This window comes from Argopecten irradians, chromosome 6, assembly GCF_041381155.1.
Source record: "Argopecten irradians isolate NY chromosome 6, Ai_NY, whole genome shotgun sequence".
Classification (NCBI taxonomy): Eukaryota; Metazoa; Mollusca; class Bivalvia; order Pectinida; family Pectinidae; genus Argopecten; species Argopecten irradians.
The window spans coordinates 29,222,605-29,241,234 of NC_091139.1; the positions used below are offsets into that span (position 1 = coordinate 29,222,605).

At 37.1% G+C, this 18,630-nt stretch overlaps 1 protein-coding gene across 1 annotated transcript in view; it reads left to right on the forward strand.

The window, feature by feature from the left end:
* The window catches only part of LOC138325565 (uncharacterized), a 47,366-nt gene that overhangs the window by 23,805 nt on the left and 4,931 nt on the right, over positions 1–18,630 (forward strand). Inside the window, exons 21-33 of the mRNA XM_069271319.1 lie at positions 1,852–2,077; positions 2,537–8,443; positions 8,906–9,235; positions 10,629–10,791; positions 12,368–12,552; positions 13,258–13,541; positions 13,824–13,971; positions 14,242–14,667; positions 15,299–15,662; positions 16,172–16,383; positions 16,764–16,875; positions 17,391–17,683; positions 18,130–18,262. Of these exons, the coding sequence (XP_069127420.1) occupies positions 1,852–2,077; positions 2,537–8,443; positions 8,906–9,235; positions 10,629–10,791; positions 12,368–12,552; positions 13,258–13,541; positions 13,824–13,971; positions 14,242–14,667; positions 15,299–15,662; positions 16,172–16,383; positions 16,764–16,875; positions 17,391–17,683; positions 18,130–18,262 (8,783 nt within the window). The remainder of the gene's footprint in view (positions 1–1,851; positions 2,078–2,536; positions 8,444–8,905; positions 9,236–10,628; positions 10,792–12,367; positions 12,553–13,257; positions 13,542–13,823; positions 13,972–14,241; positions 14,668–15,298; positions 15,663–16,171; positions 16,384–16,763; positions 16,876–17,390; positions 17,684–18,129; positions 18,263–18,630) is intronic.

The window sequence follows — 18,630 nt, forward strand, 5'->3', positions numbered from 1 at the left end:
TATAGACAGGTGTCCTTTATAATTATACAAGGTCAATGTATAGACAGGTGTCCTTTATAATTATACAAGGTCAATGTATAGACAGGTGTCCTTTATAATTATACAAGGTAATTGTATAGACAGGTGTCCTTTATAATTATACAAGGTAAATGGTATAGACAGGTGTCCTTTATAATTATACAAGGTCAATTGTATAGACAGGTGTCCTTTATAATTATACAAGGTCAATTGTATAGACAGGTGTCCTTTATAATTATACAAGGTCAATTGTATAGACAGGTGTCCTTTATAATTATACAAGGTCAATTGTATAGACAGGTGTCCTTTATAATTATACAAGGTCAATTGTATAGACAGGTGTCCTTTATAATTATACAAGGTAAATTGTATAGACAGGTGTCCTTTATAATTATACAAGGTAAATTGTATAGACAGGTGTCCTTTATAATTATACAAGGTCAATTGTATAGACAGGTGTCCTTTATAATTATACAAGGTCAATTGTATAGACAGGTGTCCTTTATAATTATACAAGGTCAATTGTATAGACAGGTGTCCTTTATAATTATACAAGGTCAATTGTATAGACAGGTGTCCTTTATAATTATACAAGGTCAATTGTATAGACAGGTGTCCTTTATAATTATACAAGGTCAATTGTATAGACAGGTGTCCTTTATAATTATACAAGGTCAATTGTATAGACAGGTGTCCTTTATAATTATACAAGGTCAATTGTATAGACAGGTGTCCTTTATAATTATACAAGGTCAATTGTATAGACAGGTGTCCTTTATAATTATACAAGGTCAATTGTATAGACAGGTGTCCTTTATAATTATACAAGGTCAATTGTATAGACAGGTGTCCTTTATAATTATACAAGGTCAATTGTATAGACAGGTGTCCTTTATATTATATACAAGGTCAATTGTATAGACAGGTGTCCTTTATAATTATACAAGGTCAATTGTATAGACAGGTGTCCTTTATAATTATACAAGGTCAATTGTATAGACAGGTGTCCTTTATAATTATACAAGGTAATGTATGACAGGTCCTTTAATATAAAGGTAATGTAGACAGGTGTCCTTTATAATTATACAAGGTAAATTGTATAGACAGGTGTCCTTTATAATTATACAAGTAATTGTATAGACAGTGTCCTTTATAATTATACAAGGAATTGTATAGACAGGTGTCCTTTATAATTATACAAGGTCAATTGTATAACAGGTGTCCTTTATAATATACAAGGTAAATTGTATAGACAGTGTCCTTTATAATTATACAAGGTCAATTGTATAGAAGGTGTCCTTTATAATTATACAAGGTCAATTGTATAGACAGGTGTCCTTTATAATTATACAAGGTCAATTGTATAGACAGGTGTCCTTTATAATTATACAAGGTCAATTGTATAGACAGGTGTCCTTTATAATTATACAAGGTAAATTGTATAGACAGGTGTCCTTTATAATTATACAAGGTCAATTGTATAGACAGGTGTCCTTTATAATTATACAAGGTCAATTGTATAGACAGGTGTCCTTTATAATTATACAAGGTCAATTGTATAGACAGGTGTCCTTTATAATTATACAAGGTAAATGGTATAGACAGGTGTCCTTTATAATTATACAAGGTCAATTGTATAGACAGGTGTCCTTTATAACTATACAAGGTAAATTGTATAGACAGGTGTCCTTTATAATTATACAAGGTCAATTGCTCCAAAGAGGGTTTATGAGTCTATCCTTTATAGGCAAGTATCCTTTAAACAGAGGTGTCCTTCATAGCATAGTGTATCATCATGCCTTTGTGTTACAAAACTGTTTCTATTATTTTCAGAAATTTCAAATCTAATCGATATGGTATATACAACAATAAGATGAACGTAAAGGGGTTGTACCGTCCTGGAAAACTTGCGGAGGCTGTGTTGGTATTTGACTATGGCAGAAATTACCTCAACAAAGACAACAAGAGAAGGATAGGATTTAACGCACAAACTAGTTATAAGATCCGCAGCGCCAATGTAGCTGTGGCTTACTCATTAAGCTGTTCTTACCCTTGGAAGGTCAGTACCTACTTAACTTTCATGTTTGTTCTACATATATGTGTCATATAGAAAACTTTTGAGTTTGCTGATAAATGTTTTGAAGTTGAAATATTTTAACACACCCACCATGAAACTGGGGCTAGAGTGTAGATACATAGACTTCTCTGTCTTTTTATGTCCCATCCTTCCCTGCCCTGTCCTATCATCTGGCTTAAATTTGCAGTTTAACTCTACATAAGGTACTCTTCAATTAGTCTCCAAAAATAGTGTTTCTAAATAAAGCATGAAAAATCACTGGTTTTCTGAACAAGCTTACTTTTAATACACTTGTATAAATAAATGTTTGTTTTCTATTTCAGTCTCTGACTGTCAGATTAGATAGAAACCTTATATAAATAAGTTTTTTTTTTTTTTTCAGTCTCTGACTGTCAAATTAGACTGAAACCTTGTATAATAAGTTTTTGTTTTCTATTTCAGTCTCTGACCGTCAAATTAGATGGAAACCACTTCCACAACAAAGGTAACGTCAACTCTTCTATGACCCTGACACATAACACCAAACCTCTGTTTGATGTAGCCATAACCTACCATGATGACAGTAATAGAGGAATGCCAAGCTACTCCGGACAGATAGCCATGAATGTTGATGATCGACCGATTGCTGTTAATGCCAGGGTGTCTGAAATCAGTACCAATGAATATCAAGGAACAGTCAGTGTTCAACATGAGAAGAAAAAGATCACTACTCTAACAACCACTTACCGAGCACAGAGCGAGAGGGAGAACTCTTATGAGGTTACGTCCACTTTAGAACTTTATGATGGAAAACGAACCGAAGTGACAGCTATCTATACCAACCCTTCTAACACCTCTCACAGACTGAACACCAATGTACAGTGGTATGATGGCACATCCTTCACCAGTCAAGGCGCACTCAATATTGACGAAGGAAGCCCACTGGCTAGCTTGGCTTTCTCATTTGGATCCAGCAACTACGCTCTGTCTTTGAGCGGCGAAAACAAACCAGGATACCGACGAGTTGCCAGTGATGTGCAGTACCCACACAGGCACATCGTCGTGGAAATGGGAGCAGGAATGAAGGCCAACAAATACATGGTTCTGGGAGATGTTCAGTGGGATGCAGATAATCATGCTGATAGCAGAGTCAAAGTGGAAGGCACGTACAGGAATGAAGGTGTGAAGAACTTTGAGACTGGTGTACTTGTCCAAGTACCCGATCATCTATATTCTGCATTCATCCGTCATTTGAGTACAACCAAATATAACACGGCTGTAGAATTCGCATGGGCCCCAGAGAAAAAGATTGGAGCAGAATTTGAGTTTGAGGATAGTGTTCGTAAGTATCGTCGAGATCTCAAAGCCATGGCTGGATTTTCAACTCCATTTGAAAAATTTGAAGAGATGAAGACAACATGGACTTTCAACACAAACAAGAGACAGGTTTCGTCTTCACTTGCTTTTAAATATGCAAGAGGCAAAACTCTGTCTCTGTCGGCAACGGCTAAGAAGCCAGTCACCATCAACTCTGTAAATCTCAAGCTTATCCTAGGAACTCCTCACCCAAGAATTGGAGAGGCTTCTCTAACTGTTTCCCACCTACTGTCGAAAGACATGACACATCACACCGCGGAGAGTACATTGGAGTGGGGATCAGGAAGCAGGGCGTATCTGGAGACAACATCAGACTACTCTCTGAGTAGGAAAACACGATCCTACAGGCGTGACATTGGATTCGTTTCTAACATACCTACATGGGAGCGTGTCACACTCAACATCACCCACTTGGACGATTTCCGACAGTTTGACTCCAAGGCTGTTTATAATAGAAATAATGAAATCTATCACTATCATATGATCCATGATTTCACGATTACTGGAGCTCAGGTTCAGAATGCTGGTACATTCAACATTACCTCTCCAAAGGATAGTCTGCATCTGGTCTGGTCGCACGAGAACACTGATAGGAATATTGACAGCAGTGCAACCATCTCCTGGAACAATGGCCAGAGGTTCTCAACATCTCTCTATGGAGATATCCAGTACTCCCCAACAATGAGAATCACAGGACGCTTTGATGCTGACATTCCTTCACCAGACTTGAGCCGTATAAGAGCCCGGTTTGAACATGCCGATCGTCCAGGTAAGATTAACACAAGGGGTCATATCCATGCTGACGGAGAAAACATCATAACCGTGCAAGCTAATTATGGCCGACAGCTCGGTAGGGTTGACTATGACATGATGGCGACCAGCGTATACATGCCACATGACTTCACAACAACACTGAACACAAGACATGCTGCTCTGCCCTACACTGGTCAACTACAAGTGGAATGGGCCCCCGGACAGACCATCAACATGGACGGGAGCATGAGTTTAATTCCAGATATGAAGAAGTTTGATGGGGAGATGACCTTGACCTCTCCGTTTAAATATGCCAGGCGAATGGTTTTCGGAGCCTCTCACAAATTGGAAGGATTAGAGTGGGTAGCAGGTGGGGAGGTTGAATTTGCTCCTCAACGGAGAATAACAACAGAAGCGCGATACCGTGTGGACGATATTATGAAGCTCGGACGCTTTGTTCTGACCACACCTATGCCAGAAATCTCGAGGTTAGACACTGGAGTACAATTCAGTGGCCATCCAATGGACTTTACTACAGTCAGCAGCCTGGAAGTTGTGCCATGGGTACCACGACATGAACTTTCAGTCAACTGGTTGATGAACAAGTTACAACTGAACGGAGGCTTTGATATCAAGAGCCCTGCTTACAGCTATGCAAATGCTCAAGTTTCCAGTTCTATGGCAGGAACATCAAGAAAAAGTAATATGGCCTTTGAGTTTATGGATCTCCAGAAAAAGCGACCACAGAAAATGACCCTCGTGTCCGACTACACCATTCATAATAATGTCGTTGATGGGACAATCCAATTTGTCTGTCCATACACCCAACCTATCAATGTTCAATTCACTCAAACTGGAGACCTTCATAATTTCAACCAAAGGGCTACAATTCAATACAGTAGCAACAAACAGATAATTTCAAATCTTGAATTTGGCGACAATCCAAACATTTTTGGTAAGTTGACTTTGAACACACCTTACAGAGGAACAGAAGATGTTGAGATTAATTTTGTCCATGATGGAACCGAATGGCAGAAGTTTAAGACTGAGGCTCTATATGGTACAAATGGCAAGCAGATTATCATGGAAGCAGGACTGAATGTTGTGGATGCCCTTAATGGAAAAGTTGCAATCAAGAGTCCTTTCCCAGCTTTAAAGATAGCCCAAATAGCTTTTAGTCACGACCAATCCACAATCACTTCTCATGGAGATGTGATTTTCAATGAACATGTTGTTGAAGTGGACTCATCTCTTCGTCATGACTCGACTGTAACAGTAGGATCGGTCAGTTTGAGATCTCCCATACCCGGAGCAGAAGAGCTCCGATTCATCTTCAGCAAGGACGGCGTTCCTACCAGATTTATCGTTCACGGAGAAGCATTTAGAAATGCAGACCATGTGGAAGTTGATGTCAATTTTGATCACAGTGATAGGACGACCTCAGGAACGGTATCCGGCAGGACCAATGTGGATAATATTGAAGATGTTATCTTGACATTCAGTAGAGAGGGAACCCTTACTGACTTCACTGTGGAAAATTCAATTAGGTACGGAGAACAGAAGATAGATTCGTTGGTGGGATTCTCCCACAATGATCAGGAAACAACTGGAAGGTTGGTCAGTCGTGGCTTAGTTGATTTGATTGTTGAATTGGAAGACCCCGAGGTTACAGTGTCATTCTTAAGCAGAGGATCATTATTGAACTTTCAAAATTCAGCAATGGTTATGATTAGTGGAAGAAAGTATGAAAGTAAGATGGAATTTGCTCACAGTCAAGAGCAAACAACTGGTAAATTGACTCTTCCCATCCCTGCACTCACTGAAGTAGCCGAGAGTAGATCTAACTTCTTCCCTGAGCCAAAAGTTATGTCTTTGACTTTCTCTAAAGAAGGTTCAACTCCATCAGACTTAATAGTACATGGTACATACATAATTGATCAGCAGTCATTCGAGGGTGAAGCTGTTCTGGCTATGAATGATAATTCTTTGAACAGCAAGCTCCAGATGACTAGCAATGCTCCAGGGGTAAAGGATATCACTGTTACTTTGACAAAACAGGGAACTCTTGCTGAGGGTGTTCAATCTGAGTTTCTTTTCATAATGGGTGAGGGGAGAATCGGATCCAAATTGGAATACTCTCATTCTGAGTCGAGCACCACAGGAAAGTTTGAATATTCTGGGTTGAAGACAATGGCGATATCATTCTCAAGAGTTGGACTTTGGATGGATTTAAATCTGCAAGCTATGGGAAGATTTGAGGAGCATAGTCTTCAGACTGCTGTTCTTTTCCAACACAGTGATCCAGAAACTAGAGGAACAATCAGCACAACCAATACCTTCCTAGAGAAAAAAGCAATGAAATTAGTTTTCTATAGGACTGGTGGTTTGGAAAATCTGAAAACAGGTGTCAAAGTTGTATGTGATGAAGATAACTTTGATGCAACATTAGGATTTTCTCACGATGGAACGACCACTACTGGCCTTTTGAACACTACATGTACCTTGGAGCAGGTGAAAGACTTGAGAGTTTCCTTTACAAGAACTGTGAATCGCAGGGTGGAGTCCGTAATTGGAGAGGCTGCATATGGAACACACTCTTACACTGCAAACTTGATGAAGAAAGTAGCAGGAGATGATGTAGTTGTGACTGGAACTATCACCAATCCTCACACACAAGATATCACCTTTAACATTGATCATAATACCCGCAAAAGGGGATTCACTTCTACCATCAGTGGAAACATGGGCGACAACAACAGCCTGAGAACTAACACCGTGTTCACTCACCGAGGCAACATTTTGACATTCGAAGGAAACAATAAAATTATCATCGATGGTGAAGTCTTTGTGACTGACAGCTATACACTTAACCACAAAGGAGAACTCACCAATTTTAGGACTGTGGCTCATTATACCTATAATGATAAGGACTTTGATGCTACCTTAACGGTGAAGGTACCTTCTGTCGACAATGCTGTTGTGAAACTTGTGGCTAGCACTCCTTATGATGATTACAGGAATGTCCTACTAACATTTGACAACACAAAGAATGGACCAGCACACAGCAGCTCCCTCGAAATGACCTATGGCAGTAACACTGTATCAGCAACTTCTACAGTAGATGTGGAATCTCCACAGAAAACAGTTAACATACAGTTCACTTCTCCATACGAAGGTGCCGAATCTGCCAGCTTAGAGGTAACTCACAGAGGAGAGAGCGTCACTGATTTCCACACCATTGCTACCCTTACTGCATCAAGCTTGGAAACACCAGCGCGAGCCGAGGTTATGGTGGAATACAATACACTAACAGATGTTGAAGCCTTGACCAAGTTCAGTTATGGGGACATGAACCGACAGGCAGACTTAATGCTGCAGTATCAGGACAGGGAATTCTCATCTCGTGTTAATTTCCAGTCTGGTGAAAAGACCATCAGTTTAGAAACTAGCGGAAACCTTCACACCGGAGGGAATAAACAACTGAAAACACATGACATAGATATTCAGTTTAAGGCAAAGCTGTTAACTCCCTTTGAATCTATTAGAAACTTAGATGTGCAGTATGTCATGATTGACTCCAAAGATGAGGATCGGCAATTTGCACAGGAAAAGATTGTTGTGAGCCACAATGATGTTACCTACTATCAGAAGTTATCACATTATGACTTTTCTAATGGCTTGTTTAACCATTCGTTTTCCGAATCCAGTGACCCGTTGGCTTGGGGATACAGCTACAAAGCACTTTTCGATATTCCACTAACTTCCATAAACATTGAATCATCTGGAAGTTTTGACTTGACATCGCCAGATAGTAGCTATCAACTGACAGCAAATGCTGTTGTAGAGAGGTCTGGTGACATCATTCAGTCTGTCGAGGCTGGAGTACAGGGTGTCCACACATCTCGCACTGTCGCCTTGAGAGGAGGCTGGGACAAGAAGTTCCCCTACCTACCTAACCACATGGAAGTGAGCTGGGATGAAAACCAAGGACAGAAGGCGGGATATAACATCAAGTGGGGCAAAATCAATCGTCTAGTGAAGGTCATGACCCCTGTAAGATCTGTGGAGCTGAAAGGTCGACTTGTGGAGAAACTAGCTACAAAGGTGCGCGAGTACGAATTATTTTGGGATGCACACAGGAACAGAAACCTGCGGGCTGGCGTTAGAATGGAAACGGCAGCTGACCAAAGGAAAACTGTCAGACTTGGACTCAATCTGCCTACAAGTAATGGAATTAAGGTAAGTACATATCATGTACTGAAACCAAACCTATAATTTTCATACAATTAGATTTTGCATATTTCATGGGTAATAAAAAAAATATTGCTACAAAAAGTTTCAATTGCATGTTCAGTCGAACTTTTATGGTATTAAATTCCTCGTCCAAAATTAAGAAAATGGGAAATCTATTTACCACACGTAAACTTGGCTTACAATTACAAGAAGTTATGATAAATGCAAAAAAAATTCAAAATTAAAAGTTAATGTAGAAGTAGGTGATACATTGTATATTGCACATATGAAATATGATCATATTTATGATTTCAGTATTGGATATGAAATATAGTTTAAGTTCAGGGCTGATGCAAAGGTCTACAAACAATGGCTTATATGCAATTAATAATTAAGCTTTTTAATTGCTTTTCTGTACTAAATTTATCTTCTTGGCTGTGAGTTTATTTATATTTTTCGATATTTCAGGAACTGTCTTTGATGAGTGAGTTTGGTGGACAAGAAAATGGTCACCGCGACTGTAGAACTGAGCTGTCATACTCTACTGATCCTGCCAAGACTATTGTCCTAACAGCAAGCTATGATGACCAATCACAAGGCGAGAACAAAAACAGGAGTGTGACCGTTGGTCTTAGTCACGCCCACTCTAACCTAGACATTACGGCTGTTGGTCATGTTGCATCAGGTACAACACAGTCTGCTGGTATCAGTCTGACAGGCACCACCGCCCAGAGACAAACCAAGAACCTGTTCCTGATGGGAGAGATTGATACACTCCGCAAACAAATGAATGTTGTGGTAAGGCTTGTGTTAAAAGTATCAAATTTAAAAAAGTGATTTCTGATATTTTCTGTTCAGTAGAACCTACCAAATATCACATTGGTTAATGTTACTTTCTGCTTAGGCCAAAAACAATTATATGCATGTTTCAGGTTACATGACTGAAAAAAATAGGGTAGGTCGGTCGGGATTTAAAAAAAAAAAAAAAAAATATTTTATTTTTTAGGAGGGGTGAGGGAAGGGTCAAGTGGCTTTATAACTACATTAAAAAGTAATTTAATAATACATGTAAGTTGTCTTTCAGGCTTTAGGCTGGCTAGAAGTCTTTTATTTGTCATTACCATATTCGTATTTGATCTTTATCTGGATAAACTTAAACCATGCGTAAAAATCTAAATTGAAAACTTCATAGACAACATTTTTGTTTTGAAAAAATATGATGAAATAGCTAGGGTCGGGAGTAGAACGAATATACGTACCCGGCCTACTATACCTTTCGGCCGGGTACGAATTGGTCCCTATGTGTCGTAGTGGAGCACTGCCTCCGAAAATCACTTGGGCAACGTTTTCTATACTTTTTTGTAGGTTTGCAATTATTTCATGCGTATACATGCATGTATATATTATTTTTGTCCAAAAGAAACATAACAACCATTCTTAATATCTACCGTCCCGTTCAAAAGACGTCAATTTCACAATTTGTGGACTTGTCGTATAAATACCCCTTAGAAAGACCTCCATATGTACTATGTAAAAAAAATAATGATTCGATGAGAATTTGATATTTTATGTGGTTCAGTTTGATTGTCTAGTAGGATGGTGATATCAAACAAGTACGATAAAATGCCAACAAACTTTTTATAATGGTTTGCATAATCATTACTTTGCTCCATTAGCAGTAATAGGCACCAATTGTAGCTCTAAAGACGACACCATTTTCTGTCCAAAAGTCTTTTGAGCTACGATATTGCAGCTAGGGTCGGGAGTAAAAACTAGGGTAGGTAGGGGTACCTGAAACATACATTTTTTTTTTTAGGCCTTAGCATCAGATTTTCTTGATACACTAATTCTTTCTCTATATATCCTTTTTTTCATGGTTACATCTGATATATTATAATTTCTGCCCTGAAAATGCTTAATATCATTTTATCTGATCTATCATGTTTAAACTACAATAGTTAAATCCCCAAGACTATATTATATGTACCTTTTAATTCTTCCAAAATCCTTATTGCACATTTAGCTTGAACACAAGTTTTATTTGAAACTTTTATCCTTTCCTTTCTTTTTATAAAATATGAAAGAAAACATAAAAAAAATAAAGAAAACACACAAAAAAATTAATTTGCATTAGTTTGTCTTTTTGTTAATGCTTTTAATGTTGTTAACAAAAATTGTACTTTTCTTGTAGGCAATAGGTCCAACAAAGTCTGTAGGATTGACCGGGGAAGTCCGAGACTCGCCTTTCACTCTTGCTCTCCGTAGTACACATGATGCAGAAAACATGATTGATACCGAGGTATCCTACGATCAGGAAAACAAAGCTCTTCACATGCAGCTGAAATATGATTCAGGTGAGCAATAATTTGTGGTATGTACAAAGTTATTTGAATATCAAAGTCTTATAAAGAAAATTATCTAAGAGTCCATATGAAGATTTGTGTAACAGTTCTGAATCATGCTGATCACTGTTGACCTGGCAGCTTAGAAATTTATTGGCTGGTTTGGAAGTCTAAAGTTCAAGTCCTGGACTGGTCTTGAATTTTTTCTCCTCTTATGATTATTTTTTTGTGAAGATATTTAAATCATCTTTGTTCCCGGAGAAAAAAAAAAAACTTGCAACCATATTACCTGACAGTAGCCACATTTGGCCTCCAACCTATATATAGCTACAGAGGTTGAAAACTAGTGGTAATATGTTAGATACTATGACGGCTTGGCCAACAATGCACTCTAATTCACTTATCAATGTACCTAAAACCAATGTTATATTAACATTAACTATACAGCACAATGGAGTGCAATGTATCCTTCGGCAAGTGGCAGCCGAAGGCCGGATCTGCAAAAATGTATCCATGCTGTTCGGCAGAACGCTAAAATACGAGCGATGACTGGAAAGTGTGCCACGTGTGACTTCAATTGTGTGGCAAATTTTATATATAATACTCATTGGTATAGGATGCAAATTTAGTCCCCTATTCCCTCGGTGTGTTGGCAAAGAAGCAAAGTCCCAAATTTGTAAAGGATCAAAAACGTGTAGAACAGAACGGGAAAATGCTGGAATTAGGGATAATTAATTGAAAAGCAAGTGATCAATTGATGTCAATAGGTATATTTAACGTTCGTTATTGCCTTTGGGATAGTGGGTCTGTAGATAGGTAATCCAGAATCTCTCTCTAGATTGATGCTTGGTTTGTGTCCAGTAGGAACAGTGCTCAATTGCAATCATCTGCATGTCTTTCCAACTATGGATAGGTAAGTTGAAATGTCTGGAAACCGGATAGTCCAGTTTGTTCTGTTTGATAGACCAGCGGTGATTGTTGATTCTGACGTTGAGTGGACCACCGGTTTCCCCAATGTATTGCATTGTGCATTTCCTACACGAGAGGAGGTAGATGACATTGCTGGATTTGCACGTCAGGTTCTGTCGGATTTTGTAAGCTCTGTTGTTGATAGCATATTCAAATGTGTCTGTGGATGCTGTGTATGGACACATGATACACCATTTATTGTTGCATGTCTGGAATGAACCCGTTTGTGCAGCAGGAGGAGTAAAAATAATGTTAGATATTGTGACCACTTGGCCAACAATTCCTCTAGTTCCCTTAAAGATGTACCTAAAAATGAGATAGAAAATCCAACTATGACCACTTTGCCAACCATAGGTGCACCTATGGACCAACAATCTATTTAATTTCATATATATATACCTATAATAAAAAAGGAGGACCAACGGCTAGTGAACTGAGTCAATACTGCTGATTGGGATATCATGTTATTCCGTAAAGAGATCCCACAATATGGTACACATAAATCTAGATATAAAGGATTCTAAGCATCAATGCCAGTTATTTTTTATTGTTGTATTTCTTTGTTTTCAATAGTTGTGATAGTTTAAACAATAACATATTATTTGCTTGTTTTATTCAGAACACCCCATCAATGTGCTGCATATGAAAACCCAGTATCCCGACAACATGGACTTCACTGTGGAGATGTACAGAACAGGCGACTTCCCGAGATTGTCTGAATCCCTGATCAAACTTCACTTGAAGAGCTCGCGTCTACTCCACACCAAAATTCAATGGAGACCAGAAATGATGTCCGATCTGATGGTGAGTACATACTGTAACAAACGTTCTTTCAGAGCTATTAAATTTTGTAATTTCAGTTTCAAAACAAGTTTGCAAAGATAAATTTTTGTGGAATGAAAATCAATTAAAATTTAGATTCAATTTATATTTAGTAATTATTTATTTGCGGAGATAAACGTTCGCGAATTTTCATCGTGAAAGAAAACTGATTTAGAGTAAAGCTGTGATCTTACAGTAGTGGCTTTGTAATAATGCTTGATTAGATTAATTAAATTTGATGCCACATGTTTTACATTGTGTTTCAGTTTTTAGATTCTGTTTAACATGTAAGACTTTTTGTGAATATATAAGTAAAAACTAATATTTGGTCTTTCAAGATTTGTCTATAAAAACCATTCGAGAAACAAAGGAAAGCTGGTCTTTATGACCAAGTGGTCTGTGTACTCTTTTGAATTTAGATTTTTTAAATTTTTTGTACTCCTGTAAATTTTGTCATTTAGTCATAATATTATTGCTGATTTAACGGTACTTCATATTTCATTCAGATAATAATTTTAATGCTCCCAATACAAAATAGTGGGTCAGGAAGTTTTGTCCCATCCATAGCATCATCTTTAGTCCTATCAGATCTTGAGTGAGGTATAGAGGTAGGGTCATTTATGTTTTTCAAGCACTTTTAGTTTTATAAAATAAAAATTACATGTTTTTCTTCTGGTTTCCTTTTAGGGCTACATGGCTAACAGTCTACAGGTATATGGAAATGAAGTGAACACGATGCTAGCTGAGATGTCACAGCAAGTTGGAGATGAGCTGGAAGCCAGATACAATTCTCTCAGCAATGAGATCACAGTTGAACTGGAACCTGTTGCTCAACAATACGCCGAGGAAATTGAGATAATGCACTTACAACTGCTCAAGATTAAACAAAAAATGAACGAGATGTACAGAGATAATGACATGTATCTCCGTGATATGAACGAACAACTAGAAAACAGTATTCAAACATTCATGTAAGTTATATGTTATTATTTGCCATATCCTAAGTTCCTACTTTAAAGTACATATTTTAGTGGTAACTGTATTTTTGTGATTTTTGCAGAAAAGCTTCACTGATATATTGTGCTGTTTTTCTGTATATGAATCTGATTTTGCAAATTCATGATAGCATGGATCTGTTCTAGATCACTTTGGTGCTAAACATTTTGAAGCGCCAAATTAAATTTGTGTACAGTACCTACGAAAATTAAGCTCATTTAGTTCGTCCTATGTTGAATTGTCCTATTTAATTACAGGGTTGAGTACAGTCAAGCAGTGTCCACTTTTGGTCAATCTGTTGGAAACATGAGACAGAGAATGGCCGAAATTACCAACAAAATCCAAACCTTCCCATTCGAGAAGAAGTACAACGAAAAGGTCAATGAGATGATAGCAAGTTTGGAGGTAAGTTTTGATCAGTGCTATATTTCTTAAATACACATATGATTAAAGATTGATTTCATTTAAGAAGGAAATATGTGGCATGATATGTAATGTTCAATGTTTTAAAGAATAAATGAAAATGGTATTAGATTTTGTCACAGTTTTTCTAGAATGAAAAAATGACTTGATTGAATGTTTACATGGTTTGCTTTGTTCAAACCTAATGGTGCAAGATTTTAGCATAAATTAAAAAAGAAATTAACATGATAATCTGTCATTTCAACTCCCCAGGAGTACAGAAGACAGCTGGAGATCACTCTGAACAGCGAGAGAGAAGTTATGGTAACCAAGGTAACAGAAGCTCTGAAGCAATTGAGGAAGTTCCTGATCAGGTTATCGGACGAGTTCAGTCAGGCCGTCTCACAGACTTTGGATGAGATAGTCCAACACCCAGATGTACAGAATGCCAAGAACCAGCTGAGACAGCTTATGACCCATATACCTGATTCACCTGAACTTCCAGATATTGACTATCAGGCTTTTATCAATAAGGTCCATAAGACAATCAAGTCCAACCTACGCAATGTTAATCTGGCAGAGCAGTACACCAATCTTGTACAGGGGACACAGAGTGCCATAGGTGACCATATCAATGCACTACTCCAGGATGAGGATATAGCTAGCCTGAAACATCTGATGGATGAACTCTACGACCAGGTATATAACCAAAGACATTTTGTGAAGTGGAGTTATCTACCCTTGTGAGCAGGTCCTGATTGTCATGTCTTTACTCTGTTTGAAAAATTCTTTGTTTGAAAAAAAATTCTTTGTTTGAAAAAAAATTCTTTGTTTGAAAAAAAAATTCTTTGTTTTCCTTACAAACGAATGGCGTACCAATCAATACTTGCCATTAAGAGTACATGTGGAAGTTTGAATTGGAAAAACTCTAGATATTTACTCTTTTAAGTATATTTACTATTACTATTGATTACTGGCCCTACCTGACATACATGTACATATATTTTGTCAGTTGAAGACTGCTGGTTGTTTAGAATAATGTAAGAAACATGAAATTGTTATGGAACGATATGGATTGATAGGGCTTATTGTCCTATAAGTTTTTCTGTTATAACCGAGCCTAGGACAAAATATTAGAGGGAGGGGGAGAGATAATGAAAAGCAAAGGTTAATGGAACTATGTAGACTTCGGAAATGATATTTCAATATTCTTCATCTAATATTTCTTGATTTATAATTGATATTTTATGAATTCTGTTATGAACAATTTTTTTATCATTTGGTAATATAAACATCTTTGTTCAATGATTTACTATTTCTCTTTACATAGCTGTCATCTGTTGCTGAGAATTGGCCACTGACAGTCAACCTTCATGAAATTGCCACAGACTTTTATGAGTCCAGCAGAGAATTCATTAGTGAAGATATTGGAAAACTGAAGTTCCTGAACTGGCATAAGAACCGCTTCATTGTCTTTGACCCTGAGAATGGAAACATAGAGTTTGAAGTTTACTTACCATCTCCAACTGCTGCTCTAGACAGGATCCCGAGATTCAGCATTAGAAAATATGTCACCCGATTTAATAGAGCCTGGGAGAAATATACAGTCCAGCTGCGCGACTTGTCGTTCTGGGATGTTTACTACAAGTACATGCCGTCCTGCAACCCTAGGGATTGGATACCACCATTCAAAGGTGAATGTTTGTACAATATGTCCATCAAATTTTCCATTTATTGTGTTATATAAAAATTTAAGGCTTTCTGCCAACTTATTTGTATTTGTGCTTTTGTGGCCCTACCATTTAATGGAGGGAGCACACAATATAACCAATATCCATCCTGTTCTATAGCATACACATGCTTTGTAAACTACTTTATTTTTGGGAGATACAAAATTTTTGCTTACTTTCGTTAGTTAGCTTAAACTGAATTCAAGAATAAGCGAATAATTCTAAAAGCGTGAATATGAATGCAAGATTGTCAGTAGTGTTAATATTTACAATGTTGAAAATAACAATGACAAGAATGATTCTATATACAAAAATGAAGTGATTATAATTATATAGAGGAGACAGAAATGGTTTCTTACGGATATTTCTAGTTTTGTTAAATATTTGATTGGATTTAATATCTTTAACCTTTCCAAAAGTCCCTGGAGAAAATTTGATTTTAAGGAAACAAATTTATCTTTTGTGTATTTTAGCATATGCTGTGATTGCTGGAAACCGTCACTACATCACATTTGACAACAAGAAGTTTGATTTTGCTGGAATGTGCAGTTACGTCCTGGCACATGATTTCCATGACAAGAACTTCACCGTGGTTGTAAACTTCAACCGTAACAGACAGTCGCCGGCGATCCGCTCACTTTTAGTGATGGCTGGAGGAAAGAATGTAGAAATTTTCAGCAGTGGTGTAAGTGTTGTACTGAAGCCAACTCAATTTGCACTCTTTTACAAAGAGAAGTCTTTTCAGAAGATCTTTCCTGAAGCAGAAGAGCTACAAATAGCATAATCTGAAGTTTTACTATACTCTAGAGTAGGAGAGGGCAAATCGAGTTATATGGGCTCGGAATTTGTAATTAGCTGTTCAACTTTAATTTTCAATCACTCCAATCTTGTTCTTCGATTAAGTATTCGTTCGAGGTGCTTATTGAAAAATTGAAAGAGCTGTACCAGGTGTTTAAAGAACTGCAGCAATGGGTTTGGCATTATTTGGAATCTGTTTGATAATGTCATTGTTATATTTTGGTGTACTGTTGAAGCTCCATGATCACATGTGTGTATTATTTTCAGATCCATGTTGATGGCCGACCATCTGAACTGCCCTTCCGCCATGAAGAGTTGATTGTTGAGAGGGACGGTAATCATGTTAAACTGAACACCGGCAGAGGCTTGGAAGTCATTGGTAACTTAAATTTCAAACAAATGTTTTCATATTGGACTTGGAATCTGGTTTTGTGGAAAAAATGAGACAAAACAAAACCTGAAGTTTATTATAAAGGGAAAATATGACACAAATTTACAAATCTAGATTCGTACAGAGATTAATTACAGTTAAAAGTATTAGAACCAGATATTCTGGAAGAGTGAGTGTTCTCTTATGACAGTATCCCTCAAATTATTATAGGTCAAACTTTGTGTCAAGTTAAAATCTTAGATGAGAACTTATAATTAGTGGTAATTGGACATTGATATTAATATGTAATGCACTGACAAACCATTTTAAATTGCAAGTTTTCATTATAATTTATAACTTTACAAGTCCAACTAAAATATATAATGCAAAATTTGGTCAGGACTAACAGATAATATATTTTCAAGTGAAAATATATTTTGTTGTTGAATTTTCTTTGATAAAAGTCCATTGATACTGAAATACTCAAGTGCGCCAATCTGATGAGACGTTTGGTATGTGTACAGGTGATGTGGAACACAAACACTTCATTGTTGGTATCAGCGGCTGGTACTTTGGTAAGGTGGCAGGTCTGCTTGGTACCTACGACAACGAACACTTTGACGACATGATGAAGAGTGACGGTACGATTACCAATGATGTTGACGAACTCGGCCAATCCTGGCAGGTGAACAAGCGATGCCGAGTACAGGGTAACATCATCAGACAGGAATCGTTTGACGAGCAGTCCACAGGATACAGTAAATGTGCAGCTCTTTTTAAAGAATCCAGTTCTCCTCTTCGCCCATGCTTCAAACAGGTAAATACCTAGTGATACACTTAACCACAAAATATTTCAATAAAGAATTGGCTATGATTTTTTTTTTTAAATTGTGAGATGTGCTTTTACATTTTGGTTTTTGTGTCACCTATTACGAGTAAGGGATATTTTTCAGTGTTATGGTTTTGCATTAGCTCTGATTTTTCTGACAGAATCAGAGCTAGACCAACTAAGTTTATAAATGTGTATGGGGTGTCTGAGCTTATAACACTTTACAGACCAATTGATTTTAGGGGTTTAAAAAGTCACATATAATTATGTTAAATGTTAAATCTGCTTTGTATACCTACCAACTGTGGAAATTACTTTGCTTAAAAATACCTGTAATGTAAAATTGAAAATTATATATATCAATGTAGTTGATTGATAATGAAGTAAGAAAATACTACCGAGTAATACAGTGAAGTTATGAATCTTGTTTTTAGGTTGACACAGAGTATTACATGCACATGTGTCTGTCGGGAGTCCAGAGAGGCGAGCGTGTGTGTGATATAGCATCTGTGTATGTCAAGGCCTGTCAAACACGTCGTGTCCGCATGTGGCTACCTCAGCAGTGCAGTATGTAGTTCTACAGAAGTCGCTCCTAAATGGAATACATCCTTTTCATGATTCAAGCTAGATGAATGTTCTAGAAATTAAAAACTTATCATTTCAAATTGTGAACATAAAACCATACTGAGTATGACTAAGACTTTGTCAACATTTTTATCATTTTCCAAATAATTAATTGAACTCTTAGATACCAGAAGCTTTTGGAAGTATGTTTTTTGACTTTGACTATTTATCTCTTCAATGGTTGACCAAACAGTTTATTTGGAAATAAAACTGTTTGATTTTATTGTATATTCAAACTGTTTGTTTTTATTGTATATTCTGTATAAACTCTTTGTTTAATTATTTGCTATCTTTCATTGATAGCAATAAGA